The sequence below is a fragment of the Elaeis guineensis genome, chromosome 7 (assembly GCF_000442705.2).
Source record: "Elaeis guineensis isolate ETL-2024a chromosome 7, EG11, whole genome shotgun sequence".
Lineage (NCBI taxonomy): Eukaryota > Viridiplantae > Streptophyta > Magnoliopsida > Arecales > Arecaceae > Elaeis > Elaeis guineensis.
In genome coordinates, this window is record NC_025999.2 from 18,174,016 (window position 1) to 18,193,837 (window position 19,822).

Consider the following 19,822-nt stretch of genomic DNA (forward strand, 5'->3'; position numbering starts at 1 on the left):
AAAAGGCATGTATGCTAAATGAGAAATTAATCATGCAAAGTTGGAAACAAGCAAGAGAGTAATCCAAATTTGAGAGAGATAGGGGGTTAAAACTTAAAATAGTTTTGCTGATCCACCTACTTTTGCAACCACCCTTATGAAATAACTGGCCGGCTCAAGAAGACAGTGGATAAGCGTAAACAAGACAGATGTTGGTCTGGTTTGGCAAGAATGTAACTCTAACATGGTCATATAATGTGGTCTTGCATTCCATTTTCGTTTTTCCTTATTGAGTTTGATTTGATATATATTCGTAATTGGAAGTTAAATTGCTGTAGAAGAATAATTTTCCAAATGTTTTCATTGATGGTTTTGCTTGTATCTTTGGGTCTCATATGACAATCCTTTCTTAATGAAACAATTGGTATTGTAGCTTTGATAACAGTACTTGTAACATCATTTGGATGACTTGAGGTAATTTCCTCCTAACTCTACTGATGACTATGACGTTTTGTGGTGTTTCATCTCAAATTTGATGGTTTTGTTTAAATCTAATGAATGATTTTTGTGATAAATCAAAATGCAAAAGGAGAGGATACAGTGCATATTTTGACATGAATTCCATGAATATGTATAACATATACAATTATATGTGTAAAGTATTATCAAACTTTTGGGTTGTTGGATCTGATAGTCAGCCAAACCCAACAAAATAGGCTTACCAGTCTACAGACCAAACTTGCTTACTTCATTATAGTATGGTCAGATTTTCAGATTTCGGTCTTAATTGTCCTAACCCAACTAGTCTTTGACAACTTAACCTAGGTGTTTTTCTTGGGGTCTTGTTCAGCAATTGGACCTCACATTGTGGTTATCTAAGCTACTAAATCACATGGCTAGAGTCCTGCCTAAGTGTAGGCATTGCCTAGACAGCTCGGAAGGCTGCCTATTTGAAAAACTAGATACCTAACAACCAACGAAATTCCAGCCATATTGTCAAGATTGGTTTTATGATGGACTTCCTTGTACAAATAATCCATATCATTGTTTAAATGTTTGCAGGGGTCATTTTTTTAGGTGACTCTTTATAACTAATCACAATATGCATCTTGGATTTGTACAATTATTTTGAGGATCTCCTGTAACTTCTACAAGTGGTACATAGGCATCTTCTTTGCTATACGATGAGAACAGCTACCAAACTCTAATAATTAATGGCTATCCTTCCCCCAATTCACCTTGAAGTACCAAACTCTAATAATTAATGGCTATCCTTCCCCCAATTCACCTTGAAGTTATCTTGATATTAAATCTTTCACCCAAGGTTCTAGTCAGTATATGCCAGACCAACACTAGGTGGTACATATAGTTCCATGCCTATGCTTGGCCTAGTGTGAGTATGGTGCATGTTGCATGACACAACATGACATGCACTTATCCATTAAATGAATTAATATCATTTTAATGCAATGCATTATGCTTTCTAGTTTCTAGTAACTTCATTGATCTTCGATAACTCTTTTGGGGTTTTTTTGATCTTTAGTATTGGCATTTAGCCCTTGGGCCTTTTTAATCTCTAACTTGAGAGTGCTAGTCATCATCGTTTTCTACGCCATGCTATTTGATATCTAAAGCACTCATGGTTCTCTTCCATCTACTTGCACACTGTTTGACCTCATTTGGCATTCTGATGTAGGTCTTAAGTTGCTTATAAATTATTGGATGGTTGGTCTCTTTCAAACTACCTGATGCTTATTATTTGACCCATTGCCCTATGATTCTTGATTTGGCTTAATTGTAATCTGCATAAACCTAAATTTTAGATATGCCTACCTTTAATGCACACCTAGCTTGTTGGTCCATGAGGGACTACCTTATAAGTTAGTGTAATATATTTGTCCCAATTTACATATATCGTAATGCTTTTGAAATGAGGGAATACCTCAATGGCATGGTAGATCGATGGCTATGCAATGTTTGTAATCTCAGTAGCAGGGATGTACCAGTCAAGTGCTGATATGGTACTGTGCCAAACCGAACCACACTAACAGTCGATGTGTAGAAATGTACTGGTTCGATACTAGCATACTGCATGTATTTTTTTGCTTTTCTTAATTTTTGATTTTTAAAATTATTAAGGTCTATGGATCTTTGAATTACAATTTCTTTGATATCATTCTATTTCATGTTGGTCTTGAAAAATTGTACGATTGCTTCATGGATGCAATTGTAATAATTAAGCATAGATTTGTAAATAATTACATATAGATGAGAGCTCGATACATATATCAAATTGATTTGAATTAGAAAATATACACCGATATCTAGTCCCTGGTGGAGTGTCTTTGTTGCTTGTAGACATTAAGATCTTGTTCATAGTTGGAGCTTGGACTTGACTCCAACCTACTGTGCCCACCCGTATATCTAATTATCTGGTTTTCCTGTATAGCCACCCTGATACTGATCCTGTATCTGAAGCTTGACTGGCCATCCCACCCCCATCCGAGAGAAAATCTTGGTAGTGAAATTTAATCCATAATCTGGCTGAGGCTGTGGAGGGTAGTAGCCACTCGTATACATCTTAAATGAAGGACATGCATATGAGTTGTACGTCGATTGTGTAGAATAGGATCGAATTTACAGTGGTATGTAGAGATGCCCAAGCATCCTACTCTGCATGCTCTATTATTAGCTACATTAGCATCATGTCGTGAAGCACATCGAGGAACCTGTCTTATATGCTATCCTCGATTCCTCGCATGTCCTTTGACATGTATCATTGTCTGAATTTTGCATGACGTAAGTGGAATGTGACTCATCAATGCTACGAATTAGGGCAGGCAGCTGTGAGTCATTGCACCCCTATTATGCCAATTGCTGTCTTCCTGGCCACCAGATGCATCATCACTCCAACTATCATTAGTGTTATCGCTCATATCATGAGATTATCTTGCCAAGTGGCAACTGATCATCCGGGGGCTCATGGATCTCAGAATATCAGTGAGCAGTCTCGTCAATCTTTCCCCACGGATCTGCAACTTCCTCTCCTTGCCTTTTCTTGTGCTATGAGAAACCACTTTCTTTTTTCCCACTTGTCCCTATCTGATTGGTTCTATTTGCTGGCTTGACTAGGCCAGCCACCTTGACTGGTGCTCTCTCTTTGACTAGATTGGGTGCCATGGTGATCTCTTAGCATCTTCTTGCCATATCTTTGGGTGGTTGTCTTAGACATAGAGCCTTGCGATCCTGATTGGCTCTACTCTGGTCTTTGTTTATGCTATTGGACATCAGCTAGTTGTGTGGCATGTGTTGCTCTGCCTATTACTTGGCATTCACCATAGCTTCTTTTGCTATGTCTCTAGTTGCTTGAGGAGGCAACCCTAGCTTGTATATATTTTTTAAGGGAATTTAATTTATGGTTCCCTTTTTGACGCTGCTCTAATAAAAAATCTCTGTTGACCAAAATTTTAACTTTTGGTCCCTCCTTTTATGCTTACCATAATAGGACATCCTTTTGGCACCATTTTATTTTAGAAAATATCCAACTTACCCTTGCCTTCGTCGTTCTTCCTTCGTTCCTCCCTTTCCTTCTACATAAAAGAGTTTCCATGCAAGCACCAACATGCGAGGAGTGATTCAATTTGAATTTAGATTTGGGAGTGGGGAGTGCGTCCTCCCCCTCCCCCATTTGATGGAATGCGGACATGGCCGCCATCATAGGACTGCAAGACACCACATGCGTTGCTGCGGCGGCCACCTCCTTTGATGCCGGTGCTACTACCGCCGTCTTTGCTAGCGTGGCCGCCCTCGACGCCACCATAGCTGGGTTCCCTTGCTTGTTGGCCAAAGAGAAGGCAGCCTCGCGTGGGTTGTGGTACTCTAGCCATGCATCGCTCCTGCTGGTTCTCCTTTAGTCTCGGAAGCTCATCGGCTACGCCATTCGCCGTCGCGATGCCTCCAATCTCTGAGATGAGGATCGGGGAGTATTGGGGATCGAGTAAGAAAAGTGGTTTCTGCCTCTCTCTTTCTTGTCTGTTCTCTTTGACGACTTCACCCACCCTGATAGAAGCCAGCAGAGGCACATGGGGAGCGGATGATTTTTAAGTTTTTTTAATAGAAAAGCCCAAAAGGCAGGTGGGGGGGTTGTCAGTTGATTTTGAAAGCATCTTATGTGGTCCCGAGAAATGTGTTGGCTTATTATTTTGCTGGTAAAGTTGTGGATGATGGGTAGCGTGCGAATTAGTATAATTTTCCATTTTACATGGTCTATAATAGATGGTAACATGGATTATAAAAAATTAATGTATAGCTCATAAGTATTTATGTTAATATATAAGTACAATTAGATACTAAATTACCAAGCTAACGTTGGGCGAAGCTTTTTATACAATTTTTTGCCTTGATGGGAGACTGCAGAAACTTTTCATGGGTACTTTTAGACATTATTTTCTTTCTAGATTCATGTCGGCGGTGAGGGCGAGGACGACCTAGAGAGGGATGACCTCATAAATGAGGCCGAAGATGATGCCGATGCTAGCGCCTAGGTCTTTGAAGAAGGCCAAGGTGTTGAGGGTTTGTTGGTCGTAGCCCAGTATGGTCTTGATGTCGTTAGAGTAGATGCCGAAGATGTAGATGCCATCGGAGTTAAATTACCACTGCATACGGTTAAATTAATATGGTATACAGTTAAATTAACACTGCATATAGTTAAATTAACATAATATACAGTTAATTTGCTATTGTATACAGTTATATACACATGGTATACAGTTAAATTGCCACTGCATATAGTTAAATTAATATAATATATAGTTAACTAAACAGTTAATTTATTATTGTACGCAGTTAAATGAATATGGTATACAATTAATTTGCTATTATATATAGTTATATGTGTGGTACATAATTAAATTAACATAGTATACAGTGAAATCAGGATAGTATATAGTTAATTTGCCACTACATATAATTAAATTAACGTAGTACATAGTTTATTTGCTATTATACATAGTTAAATTAATATCGTACATAGTTAAATTAACACTGTACATAATTAAATAAACATGATACATAGCTAATTTGCTATTGTACACAGTTATATTTAAATGGTGCATGATTAAATTGTTATACATATAGTTAAATTAACATGGTATATAATTAACTAAACATGGCGCACAATTAATTTACCACTGTACACAGTTAAATAAATATGACATATAGTTAATTTGCTATTATACAAGTTATATATATGTGGTACACAGTTAAATTAACATGATACATGGTTAATTTAACTATATTCCATGTTAATTTAACTGTGCAATGGCAATTTAATTGTATACTATGTATATATAACTACGTATAATAGCGAAATTAACTGTGTACCATGTTTATTTAATTATATGCATTGTTAATTTAACTGTGTACCATATTAATTTAACTGTGTGCAGTGGCAAATTAACTGTGTACCAGAGTTTGCCGTACCGAGCCAAACCGTCCGGTACGGGGCGTATCGAGCCGGACTGGTCCCTTACCGGTCTGGTTCGGGCCTGTTTTTCGGAAAACGACCCCGAACCGCCCGGTTCGGTGTGGTTCGGGCCCATATCGTCCGGAATCGGACGGTATAGCTCGGTTCGCCGTCGGTTCGGGGTGAACTGAACCGTACCGCCCAGGAGACCATTTCACATGGGGGAGGGGGGAAGGTGGGGGCCTTTTCACGTGGTTGGGGGGAGGGAGGGGGGAGAGAAATGGGCGTGGCCCACTTCACATGGAGGGGATTAAAGCACCAGGCCTTCGGTGTTCTTTGAGAGTTCTCAGAGAACACCCATGGCCGTGGGCAACTTAATCGTTGAGACCTCCAAAAAAATTAGAAAAGAAGGTAAAATTTCGTGAAATTAGAGGAGTGATTTGAGAAAAGGCTGATCTTTGGCCGGAGGTAAGATAATCTGTTATTTTGTTAGTAAATATTTTTTTTGTTTTTATTGTTAGAAATAGGATAAAAATGAGGTAAAATAAAAATAGGAGAAAATCATGCCAAAATCTTATGATTTTGGTATGATTTAATTATATGTGATAGATCTTTGGAAGATCTACATGATGACACCAAAATTGTTAATTTTCGTTAATTATATATATTTTAAATATTTTTAAATATTTATTTATTTAAAAATTAAAAAAATTTAAATTTTAGAAAAAAATTAGAGTTTGGGAATCATGTTTAGAATGATTCAAGTTACTTAAATCTAATTTTAATTTTTTTTTAAATATTTGAAATTAAAAAAATATTTTTTAATTATTTAAATTAAAAAAATTAATTATAAAATAAAAAATATATAACAATAGTGTTATATTTTAGTTAACTTAAAAATATTATTTGAAGCATATAACATATTTATTTTGAATTTATAAGTTTTAAAATAATTATTAAAATTATTTTAAAATTATATATAATTATTTTAATTATCATTAAACTATCGTATTTTGTTATACTTGCATATATTTTAATTATATATATATATACTGCGGACGATCTTGCACGTGGAGTAGGATCCATGGATGTATCTGGATCATCCTCGCATTATGGATCCTATTATCCACAGCCACCTTATGATCTATATGCATATGGTGCATCCGAGGCATCATCTTCTAGTGGTTACTACCCTATGCAGCCTGGAGCATCTTATGGATCAGATTTTGCTACTGGCATATTTGGATGGGCTCCTCCACAACCGTACCATCATCTCGAGGATACTTCTCAGAGTCAGAATTTTAGCGAGAGGTCTGAGATGTCTTACAATCCAGAGAGGATGCCTTATGGGATGATGAATATTCGAGAGTACGGTGCAGCTTGGCTAGAGGGTTGGACTGATATCCCTTCAGACTATGTTGATGATCCAGACATCTACGAGCGTCACAGATGTTCGACAAAAAATTAAATGCAGAGTACATCTTAAGGTTCGTGTATCAGTTATTGCACTTTGTACTTAAATATTTAGATATATTTTAATGCGTATTTTATATATTTTTTCTTTAGTTTTAAGATGACATAGTTGAAATATAATGTAAATAAATATATGTTTGAAATTTTGGATCAAGAGTCTTTGTACTGCAACCTAACTCCAAATTGAACCCAAATATGTCAATAATATGCAATATAATGACATATTGAGGTTGTATTTATCAATTATTAACTTCAAAAATTCAAAAAAAAATTTAAAAATCGAAAAAAATATTATGTACCGGTACCGGACCAGTACGCCTAGGTATACCGTGTGTTGGTACGGTATGGTACCGGCACCGTACCGTATCGGTTCGGCACCGGCACGCCGTCCGGTACCAGTACAGCGAACCTTGCTGTGTACTATGTTAATTTAACTGTGCGCGGTGGCAAATTAATTGTGTACTATGTTAATTTAACCGTATATCATATTAATTTAACTGTGCACCATATATATATATATAACTATGTATAATAGCAAATTGACTGTGTATCATATTTATTTAATTGTGTGCAGTGGTAAATTAACTATTTAGTTAACTGTGTTTGATGTTAATTTAACTGTGCAGTGGTAATTTAACTATGTACCATGTATATATAACTGTGTACAATAGCAAATTAACTATGTACCATGCTTATTTAACTATATGCAGTGTTAATTTAACTGTATATCATATTAATTTAACCATATGCGGTGGTAATTTAACTCTGACGACATCTACATCTTCGACGTCTACTCTAACGACATGAAGACCACACTAGGTTACGACCAACAAACCCTCGACACCTTGGGCTTTTTCAAAAACTTGGGCGCTAGCATCGGCATCATCTTCAGCCTCATCTATGAGGTCACCCCTCTCTGGGTCATCCTCGTCCTCACCACTGGTATGAACCTAGAAAGAAAATAATGCCTGAAAGTGCACATGAAAAGTTTCTGTAGTCTCCCACCAAGGCGAAAAATTGTATAAAAAGCTTCGCCCAATATTAGCTTGGTAATTTAGTATCTAATTGTACTTATACATTAACATAAATACTTACGAGCTATACATCAATTTTTGATGATCCATGTTACCATCTATTGTAGACCATGTAAAACGAAAAATTATATTAATCCGCACAGTACCCATCATTTACAACTTTACCAGCAAAATAATAAGCCAACACATTTCTCGGAACACATTTCTCGGGACCACATGAGATGTTTTCAAAATCAACTGACAGCCCCCACACCTGCCTCTTGGACTTTTCTATTAAAAAAACTTAAAAATCATTTGCTCCCCATGTGCCTCTGCTGGCTTCTACTAGGGTGGGTGAGGTTGTCAAAGAGAACAGACAAGAGAGAGAGAGAGAGGCAGAAACCGCTTTTCTTACTCGATCCCCAATACTCCCCAGTCCTCATCTTAGAGATTGGAAGCATCATGACGGCGAATGGCATGGTGACACTCGTCCTTCCTCTCCTCTTCCTGGCCTTTGCCATCGTCTTCGCCTACAAGTTCAGGTGGGTGACTCCAAAGGCTGGAACTCGGCATCAACTACACCGAATGGGAGAAGAAGCACCGCCCCTTTCACATCGGTGGCTCTCATACTCGCCCACGGCCTCCTTTGCTCCAATGAATTCCCCCCTGCTTCTGCCTTGGTCGCCTCCCTTTCGAGCTCTTCGATGTCCGGGACCTCTCCTCCCTCCCCTCCTAAGCCTCTGGCTTCTCCGCCTTCGTCCGTGCCTACTTCCACTTCTTTGACCTTCACTCCCGCCTCCCATTATATGAATTAGGGGACCACGATGAGAACTCTGAAGACTCCGACTGTGATCTCCAGCAGCTCGAGAGGCTCCAAGCCCTCCTCCACCTCTGGATGCAAATCCGCCCTTACGTCTGCAGCATGGAGATGGGCCTCATCCTCGAAGCCATGGACTGTGTCGTGATCGAGATCTTCGAAGTTTACAGTGGGATTTGCAATGACATTGCGTGCTTTCTTGTGGGGATTCTCAAGCCGTCTGCATCGAGGAAGGGCAGCGAGGAGCAGGAGGCGATGTGGTGGCGGCAGGGGGTGATTGGGATGAGGATTTTGAGGAGGGCGGCGGAGCAAAGCTCCCAGCTTTCGGCCTACGTCGAGAGGGAGAGCCTATGTGGGAGGGGGAGAAGAAACACGGAGGGTATTTTTGTTCTTCAAGGATTGGAAGTTACAAGGGTATTTACTTGTGGATCGGTTGTTATAAAATTGATCCATAGGAATTAAAAGTTAAAGCACGGTCAACAGATGGACCGGTCATTAATTTTCCCTATTTTTTACGGCCCATAAGTATGTCTTTACCATCATTTGTATTTGAAATTTTTTTGAATTTGGGCTTTAGGTTTAGGCTGTCATAATCATGCCCAAATTTAAATAAATTGCTGTCAAAATAAGATAGCAAGTAATATGCATGCTCCTATTTTTTTAAATATTTCGAACAGTATTTTATTTATTTATATTTTAAATCAAAAATATATTTTTAATCTAAAAAATACATCATTTTATGAATTTTCAGCCCATTTTAGGGGTGAAAATGAAAAAAAGTTAAAATGAATAGGAGAGGGGATTTTACTTGGTTTGGTTTGGTTTGGGCTTACAACAAACAAAACTCTCTCCTTTTTTTTTTTTTTCAAGAAAAACCGCCCTTCCTTTCATGATTTTTAAAGAAAAGAGAAGAGAATGGCATCTTGTGGACTTCTCCTATTATTTTGGTTAGGGATGCCCCAATTGACTCAAACCCAAATTTGTTCGGGCTGGATTTCATAGTCTCAAATCGACTGGCTAAATTTACCCAATTCTGCACTGGTTCGGCTTGGTATGCCATGAACTGGGCAGTATGGGACAGGTTTGATGGATGCTCTGGCTATGTTCACTGTTCAATATATACTTCATTGGCAAATCTAGCTTTATATGCTATGTACCAAATGGCAAATATATCTAGAAGTTATGGTTTAATAACAATTTGTACAATATATATATATATATATATATATATATATATATATATATATATATATATATATATATATATATATATATATATATATCCAACTAACACTTCCAATTCATAAAATTATTTCTGATGGTCTTACGTGTATGCTTTGTTTAGATATAGCTATTTTACAATAAGTCTTATGTTTTGTTTGCGGTTCCTTCTGGAATATATTTCTTTACAAGCCTTAATGCATTAACAAATAACTTCTATAATACAATAACTTTCCTTGAACACTCATTGGAAGTATGCACTATGGAGCATTTACTATTCTTTTTTGGCAGGTCCTTAGCACTCGTGCTCGTAAGGGTGTGATCTTAAGTGATATAAAAGTCACAGTCTGCACCTTTGGCTTTGATATTCTGTATTTAAATGGCCAACCTCTTCTCCAGGAGCAACTCAAAGTTCGTCGACAGGTATTATACTGCCCGATTGATGAAAGAAAATTTTGTTGCATATTGCAAATATATGTTCCATGGATCATTACCTTTTCCAATTGGTTTCAATTAAGGTTAAAAGCTGTGCCCTTTGAATACCATCTTTTTCAATGCTTTATGTGAATGTAGGAGTATCTGAAACAAGTTCTTCTGTTATACATGTTTCTTTCAAACATAATGACTATAGTCTAGAAGGCAAGAACCTATCGTACACAACTAAAAATAATAAAGATATTATGCAGCATTTTATATGTATTTGAAACTTGAAAGTACAAAATACCTTTGCAATAGATTTCTATAGTAGAAAAGACCGGTGTGCGTTGATTGGATTCGTAAGATAAATTTCTATAATTACTCATGTTCCAACTTTTCATGGTATTGCACAATTGTAATTTATACACCACAAAAGTTTACTTACAGGTTCCAAGTCCATACTGAATACCTGCATTGGCATGTACCATTAATGTGCATCGGACTATAGCTGTTGGAAAACCCTGTATACCATGTATCATAACATTTGCAAGAGAACTTGCTTCGGGAGCAATTTCAACCGAGGCTTAAAAATATTAAAATAAGGACTCATAATGTTTTCAGGCCCTTAATCACATTATGTATATATGTATCTGTTATACTGTGTTATTTAGCATTATAACAGCCTGTTATAACACAAACAATGGTTGTTATTTTCATCTGTATTGTTTCTGTAAATAAAACAGTATTTCTTTTCCAATTTCAAATTCTTGAACTAATTTTCGTTCCCAAAGAGATTGTACAGCTTGAAATAATAACAACTTTTACATGAACAGTGATTTGGAAAACAAAGGTGTTACTTTTCCATTATTGCCCGTTATTTTCTCGAACAGCTGTTATAACCCTCATTGTTTCGATACCAAAGAAAATTGAAGTCAAACTTTTAGGGCAAGTAATAGTTATTATAAGTTCTAATTATTATAACAGTCAATAATGGTCTTAGAAGGGGTCTGCTATAATGGAATACCATTGTTGTTGTAACCTTTGTGTTGACTCTAATACCAAAGGGAAATGCATGGTGATACCAGAAGACTATTGGAAACTACTGGGAATTGTGGTTATCCAGTTTCCCATCAGCTGTTGTGTAACTTGTTGACAATAATGGTTTGTCGAACTGGTCCGGACTGGATAGTTTGGGACGTGCCAAACCGTATCAGCGGTTAACCGGTATGGTTCGCGCGTCCGATTTGGAACACCAGCGAAAATGATGTGAGGGAGAAGGAAAGAGAGGAAGAGAGAGAGGAGGGGAGGGAAGGAGAGGGAAAGGCTAGCGGTGGCCGGTGGTGGCCCGTCGAGGCTGCTGGAGGGCTGTCGAGATTTTGGATCTCCATGGTCCTCCGTGAGAGAGTGAGAAGAGAGAGATAGAGAGAGAGGGGAAAGGAGGGGAGAGGAGGTAGGGGAAGGCGGTGGAGAGACCGCCGGAGGTTTGCCAGGCGACCCAAAACCCCCTGTGGCCATCGGGCGGCCCAAAACCCCCCGATTGCCATGGGTTCGGAACAAGGGTCAAAGCCCCTTTTTCGTCAGATTTTTTAAAAGAACCCAACATGCAGTGAAACCGGCGATGGGTTTACCCTCGCTTCATCAGATTTTTTTAAAAAAATAATCCGACGAAATAGGGGCTTAGCCCTTGTTTTGAATCCGCGGCTGCTGTGGGAGCTTTTGAGCCGCTTGGCAGCCACGACAGCCATTTGGTGGCCTTCCCACCGCCTTCCCCTCTCTCTCTTCTCAATTTTTCTTATTGAGGATCATGGAGCCCGGAAGGCCTCGGCGGCCCTCCGGTGGCCACCGCAAGCGTCACCGCTGGCCTCCTGTTCCTTCCCTCTCTCTCCCCCCGCTCCCTCTCTTTCTCTCTCTTTTCCACCCCGATTTGTTCCTCGTTTCCATGTCGGTTTGGGTCCGGTACAGGGGTATACTGACTCGTACTGTCGGCCGGCTGATACGGTGTCCGGTTGCGAGTCGGCGATCCTTGGTTGACATTTTCTTTATATTTTTATGTCATAGTTTTCTGTCTCCATTTTTGGAAACTCTTTTGATTTGTCCCTAGCGTTTATTTTATCTATAATTTCTAGCATTTGTTGGTTTCCTAAACTGTGAAATATGTGAGACTGTTTGGAACTTTGGATATTGTCTCTGATGGTTTGATAGCTGGTACATTCTCTTAGTCTCAGTGCATATTCTGGGACAGTAATTTTGTTTGATTATTGAAATTGGTATAATGTAAGAAAAGGAAAAGAAATAACGTAAAGAGGAGATCAGGACAAGGAAAATTTCTACAGATTTTTGCGAGAGAGTGCACGCACTGGTGACAGAATGTGACGGTTATAGTCATGATTGAGGTAGAGAACAGGTTATGCACCCTAGGTTCCTTTCTTACCCTTCTTTCTGTGGTTTCCTTGATGATCCTTATGCTGAGATGAGCCTACGAAGGAGCATACTTATTTTTAGAATATTACAATGCATTAAAGTACTTTTCTTAATAGAATCTCCAGAAAATGTTGTGCACTTTTTAGTTAAGCATCATGTATAAATTACTTCTACCTGTTTCATGCATCAAAAGAATATATATCACGCGTCAGCATACAACATATGTTATTTACATTTTTGTAATTTAAAAGTGTCACTGCAAAGAAATGCAGTCTATTGATTATGTTCATTGTTGTTGTTTGTCCATTTTACTTTTTCCGCAAGCCTAATTAATTGCTCCAACACATATTCAGACCTGGTTCCATCTGTCTGTCATCTGCTTTTAGATGCTTATGCCTCAATTGACGTATGAAAATTAATACACACTTTCATCTTCATAAAGCTGACCTTGATGATTGTTGTCATTCTTTTAAGCCCCATTTCATTGCTCCCTACAAGTTGGTCTTTGACCTCTCTATTAATTTTTTCTGTGGACTAGCTATTGACCTTGGCATCTAGATGCATCCATATTCTGTTTCTGCACAAATGTTTTGAATTTTAAACAATGTCACTGTCGTGCCCTTGACCCCAGATTCACGAAGGTAGGGTGTGAGCAGCTGCTGCATGCTCACAGGAAACTGTCCTTGTAAGCATGCAAGGCATTCTACCTGTCATGTAATCCAATATTACTCAAGAAATAATACACTTCATGCACAAGCAGTGGTGCTTATCAGAACAACTAACTATTATGCTTACATTTCAAAACTTAATATTTAAATCATTCATACATCATCCACATACAACACATTAATGTATATCATACATCATCCATATATTGGCTTTGCTTCTAAGTATGTGCCCAAAACACTGGTGACTGCCCCAAAAAATTAGATCTCTGTATCTGAAAAATATGTGAAGATCATGAGCTTCATAGCTCAGTAAGTAACAAATCTACCTTATAAAATTAAATCAGGCTAAATTATATAATGCAGCTTTAATCAAATCATATAAACATGACGCATCAGAACAAATACAGTTCATGATATTTTATTTCGATAATATCCATATGCTTAAACAATGCAACTTATCTTGTTAATAACATCATATGATGAACTAATACATCACGCCATGTGCTAACATGATATACTTTATCTTTCAATACTGTACACAAAAGAATGGATCATTGACATTAGAGTAATATAGATTATCTGAATCTCAAGATCATACTATGCATGTAATAATATACTGATACACCAATCCATATGTACACTTGTACTTGAATGACCAATTCCAATTCTGCTTACAATCAATGACTACGGCCACATATATCCCCTATGGCATGGGTCACGTAGCTATATTTAATCCCCATGGTAAGGGTCCTTTAATTGGAATAGTGATCACAGTATCACACAACTGCACTTAATTGCTGTGGCTTAGATCATGCAGCCACATTTAACCCCCATGGCATAGGTCACGCAGCCACATATGTCCCTTGTGGCATGGGTCATGTGGCCTCACTTAACCTGTGTGGCATGGGTCATGTGATCACGTCTGATCACATACATAGTCATACTAAGAGAAGTGATACATACATACATACATACGTCCGTCCATCCATACATACATATGTACATTACATACATACATACATACGCATATATCCAAACTTATTTTCTTTTATGATGTCATGTCAAGTTTTGCAATTAAAAATTCAACAACATGGACTGCATGCTTGATTCAGGATGATGATTTGATCATGTGATCAATTGACAGGAATAAAATAATAAATCAGATCTCATATAATCACAGTTTCTTATTCAGTATATTTGGAATCAGGATGATAACTCACATAATCAATTTAGATCATATTATAAAGTGTAAATATTACTTATCTTGCAAAAGTCAAACTTACATAGTCTACTTGGTTCACAAAGATCCTTCGAGATCTAATTGCCCCAAAATCACAAACATATCAAATTAGGGTTACATCCATGTTTCCAAAATAATTCTAAAATTTTCCCCAAAATCCTAAAATTCTAATTTTCTAATTCATAGCTGTTATAATGGGAATTGGCTGTTATACCAGTGTCATTATCACATCTAGGTCACTAACAATTTGGATGATCCATGGCATGCGTCTGACTAATGGTGGTACCTAGAAAGATTCCTAATTGGAACCTTCCCCCATGCTGCAATTTTTGAGAATTGACTAACAATCACAATTTGTGTCTTTTTGTCAAAATTAAAATAGCTCCATATCACGGGATTAGTAGATTAATGCCTTTTTGCTTGTGATTTTTCCTTTCTTCTTTCCATCTAAACATAAGAGGAAAAAAATAGTGGTTGGCCCTCAGCCGCCACTTGCAGCACGGCCTCCGGCAGATGTATTGCGCTCCTAGGCCCGGGTGAAGCCTGTCCGCGGGCCATCGTCAACCTTAATCTTTAGTTAGCGGGCCAAAGAGAGGTTACAATTTGATCTGTGTCGTGCAAGGCATATTTAGCCAGTGATAATTTGTTCTACCCATTAAATAGAAATTGATTCAAGGCCTCCACATTCTTATTTTAACTTTTTCTGTGTGAATCATATACACTGATAGCTTGGTCCATCTAGTTTAATCAAGTTTGCTAATTAAATATATGTTACATTCTTAAAAAAAAATCCTACAGCTTCTTTGTCACTAGAACAATGGAGAGAGAGAGACGCTGATGGTTGTCCCTTGGCCGCCATTTGCGGCATGGTATTCGGCTACCACCGGAAGAAGAAGAACCCCTCTGCCTTCTTCTCTTCCTTTTTCTTTCTAGGAAGGTGGGAACAGCCCCCTCCTTTCTCGTTGTCTTTTGATTTCACTACACAAAGAGTGAGATGGAGAAGAGAGGGTGGAAACAACCGTCCTCTCCCACTATTTTTTTTTCCTTTTATTGGGTTTCCATCACAGAGAGAGAAAAGAGGGGAAGAGAGGTTGGGATGACCCTCTTCTTTTCTTCTTCTCCGTCTTTCTCTCTGTCTTTTCTCTCTTTTTTTCCTCTTCCTAGGAACCCTAAGACACAAAACAAGAGAGGAAGGGGCTGGTGGCTGGCCTCCTTGCCGCCACTTGCAGCTTAGCCTCCAATCCCCACCACCGATGGCACAGTTGCCGGCTGATGCAGGAAAGAGGAAGAAGAACCCAATAAGGGCTTCTAAACAATGAACCAGAGTCCTATGCCCCTTTTTCTCATAGGTATTGCAAGAAATCAATTTAAGAAGAAGGAAAAGGAAGACTAACTGCTGGCTAGGAGGAAGAAGGAGAGAGGAGCACGGATGGTGTTGAGCATGGCTTGGAAGGAAGAGGGGAGATTTGAGCACGGGAGGGAGAAGAGGTATGAGAGGGAGATACAGAGAAGATAGGAGCGAGCAAGAGGGAGAGAGAGATTGAGGGTGAGAGAAATGGGAGAGGGTGAGAAAGGAGGTTGGGTTTGGTGCCAATAATGGAGGAACAGTGTGGTGCTCTGTTTTTCCCCTGCAGTGCATGCCACCCTCCTCAAATTGTGATCTCCTTTTCCCTTTTTTTTTTTCTTCGCTTGGGGTTGCACAGGGCTGCTCGGGAGTTCGCCACAGGTTCACATCAGGTGGTGCTTGCATGGCTTGCGACCTGGGCTTCGTCCGAGTAAAATGGCCCTGGGCCGGGTGTTTTAGTCACTATCCAAGGAATTTGTAAACTTGATTTACAGTTTCAGTGATAATCTACTAGAGAGGACAATATTCTATTTTGTACAATTTCCGTAGCCCATACCCCACAGGCCTTGTCCATATGGTATGTGCATGCAATGTATGAATATACAACACTATTGTGGTCTATGTATTGGATATTGCATACTTGTACGATCATACCATGTCTATACTTGGTACGCAATCACATGATATCAATAAAAAAAAAGCTGCTCTATCAATGAATTCTCTGTAGATACTTGGTGAGTTTGATAGGCGGTGATGTTATCTACTTAAAACTTGACTATGAAGTTATATTCTGAAAAGTTTTGTAGAATTTGCACCTTTAAGTTCCACAGTTGATTCTTAGAAATGGATCATACTATGAACCCTCTGATTGATGCAATTTTATTCCTAATATGGTTCTCTCAAAAGATGGATGCTGCACTATTTTAATGATACCAAACTTAGTTTGAAGATTCAAAGTTTCAAACTAACCTTGAATTACCATCACTCAGGAAATAAACTTACAGAAAGTTACCTTTTCATTTTCGTGGTTCTCTTATAACTGTCGGGCATATTCATATGTATTGTAATGTATTAGTGTATCTTAGTGCATTATGTATCATGAAATTGTTTCGATTAATACGTGGTTAATATTAGCTAATGATACTCCGAAAGTACATATAACCTTCCCCTCCCTCTTCTTTTTCTACTCCTTATGATACTACATAAAGGGTGATATTATTGTAATGATGCCACGATCAGCAATATCTTAACCATGACTTTGCATCAGAAACACTGCTCTATGTGGACATGTTATAGCTAACCAACTGTCATGTACGTCTAGACATTGCGTGCAAAGCACTGAAAACATATGATGATTATTATTTTAAATTACAAGTTGTTTTGTTCGCTTTTAAGAACCTTGGTCTGGGTTATGATTCTTTAAAAAGTAATATAAATGACAAATAGGAAAATCAAAACATCATCTGGAATCGGCAGCATGGTTTTGAAGTTGGCATTGACAGGTTTTGTTTTTAGTTTGTTGATCTATTTGTATAGTCTAATAGCACATTTACCTCCTTGCTATGAGATGTAAACTTATTATTTACACATTATTCTTTTCAACATTTTTTGAACAGTAAGATTTGTTGCTTCTCTCCTTTTGGTGGTCATCATCTTTAATTTAATAGAGTAGCAAAGGAAAATCTCATCATTCTTCATTAAGACAAGCATAATGTTTTAATTGAAATAAAGCCTATAGTACATTGAATTTAAGTGCTTTTGGATTTGAAAACTATATTATTAACTATAAAGTGATGGATATGAAATAATTACTAATAAATATTAGTAAATCATTATATTTTGCTGCCGGGTTCTACAAATAAGTTTCTTCTTCCTATATTTCGAAGAGTCAATTCTTGTTTTTCTCTTCCATTTTTCTGTATGTATTTGAATTTATTCGTGTATGCCTTCTCTTGTTAATTGTGCAAATTGGAATTGCATTATCATCTTGTACAAAGCTTGCTTTGGCTTGGCATAGGGTAATGTGTTGTCTAATTCCTTTAGTATTTGCATTTTGTTTTTGAGATAGTCTATTCTTCATCTTTAGAATCAAATTTTGATTAGACATAAATCTTATGGCATTCCTTTCTACAGCATCTCTACAGTTCTTTTGAGGAAGTGCCAGGAGTATTCCAGTTTGCAACTGCTACCATAACAAACGATGTCGAGGAAATACAGAAATTCCTTGAAGCAGCTGTCAACTCCAGGTATTATGTTAGAAATGACAATACATGCATATTTTGATGTGATTTTCAGTAAGCATCTTCTGACCTTCTAGTTTCTCTTTTTTATTGAAGTTGGTGCTTGTGAATGCTAATGAGCTCTTTGTCTTCTATGATGCTGTGCTCATCCATGTTTTTCTTGCCATCTTTTGCCTGTCAAGAATTTGTGCATGCTAACCTTTTTTATAATCTAAGTTGGAAATAGGCTTTATGAGGATGGATCTTTCAGTGCTTAGTTTAACATTGTTACAGGGATCTCATTTCTATTGTTGCTGCAATGAATTAATGTGTGAATTTTGTTGGATTAAAGATAGTTTTGACATGTTCATGGCCATGGCTTGTGGTAGAAGTGAGAACAACAGGAGAGACATCTTTAATTTCATGGGTGTATAATTGTGAGACTGGAAGAAGATGGTAGTAGATAGGAGCCTCCAAATTCTTTATTGTCCTCTAATTGAAATAGCAAATTATATCTTGCAAGCAGAGATGAATGGCTGCACAACAGAGTCATATTGTTTAATAACTATCTCATGTTCATTCTGCTCATGATCTATCAGACTATTGAACTAGTTGGTAGTCATTTTGTAAGATGCAGATATGTGTGACATTTCGGTGCATACCCCTCCTTTGGAACAAAAGCAATGTAAGTTTTCTTTATTTTTCTTTTGGGAGGGGAGTGTAAAATTGCAGTTATGACTTATGATGGCCTGACATTTTACTTACTCATTACCTCTTGACTGACATAAACATATTATACATTGGAAAAGACAAGCATATTTATGAAGTTGAAAGTCTACCGAAGAGCTCTTAATGTAAATGGAGCAGATGATATTGGGACTGCTGCTTGGTAGATATATACAAGAACATTCAAACTGATTAACTGGATTACCTTCTTTATATTTGTGATATTATTCAATGATAAAGTGTTCAGGATGGCCTTGGAGATAAACAGTTCAAAACCCCACTCTATAGCCTGTTATCTCTATGCCTTTTCCATGTGAAAGTTCTTGTTCAGATTGAAAGGAAGATGAGGACAAAATGGTGAATTCAGAATCATTAAAAATAATAAAATTCAAGTTCAAAGATAAACCAGAAGCATATCGATATTAAGTAGTGTCAGTCAGCAGGTGATGCCTGGAGAGGAGAATGGGTTGTTCCTCTTTGTCTTTACTTATGACACCAGATGTTACTACCATTTTCACATGAGGGTGCAACATATATTTGTGTTTACTTCTTGTTCTAAACCACATCTTTTACTCTTGATGAGGATTTTTCACAAAATGTATCATTTTGTAGTATATGAGAATTGACACTTGCATAGACAAATACATTTGTTGCTGGCTTGCATAATGAGGAAGCACACATCAACCATATAAGAATGTCTTTTAGTTTGTCTGCTATGGGTCTTTGCTTATGGTATATGGTAGTTGAGGCAGGTTTCTTGCTATGCTTGCTTCTATGGTCTTTTCAAGCAGATGATGATACTCTAGTTAATCTGTTTTC

At 37.7% G+C, this 19,822-nt stretch overlaps 1 protein-coding gene across 6 annotated transcripts in view; it reads left to right on the forward strand.

Annotated features, from left to right (window-relative positions):
* LOC105060442 (DNA ligase 1) overlaps window positions 1-19,822 on the forward strand; it is a 56,913-nt gene that overhangs the window by 7,168 nt on the left and 29,923 nt on the right. For all 6 annotated transcript variants that reach the window (XR_012142608.1, XM_010944142.3, XM_010944143.3 and 3 more), the window contains exons 8-9: window positions 10,259-10,390; window positions 18,192-18,304. Coding sequence is in view for 5 of the 6 variants with exons in the window: in XM_010944142.3 (XP_010942444.1) it covers window positions 10,259-10,390; window positions 18,192-18,304 (245 nt within the window). In the remaining variant the exon portion in view is untranslated. The remainder of the gene's footprint in view (window positions 1-10,258; window positions 10,391-18,191; window positions 18,305-19,822) is intronic.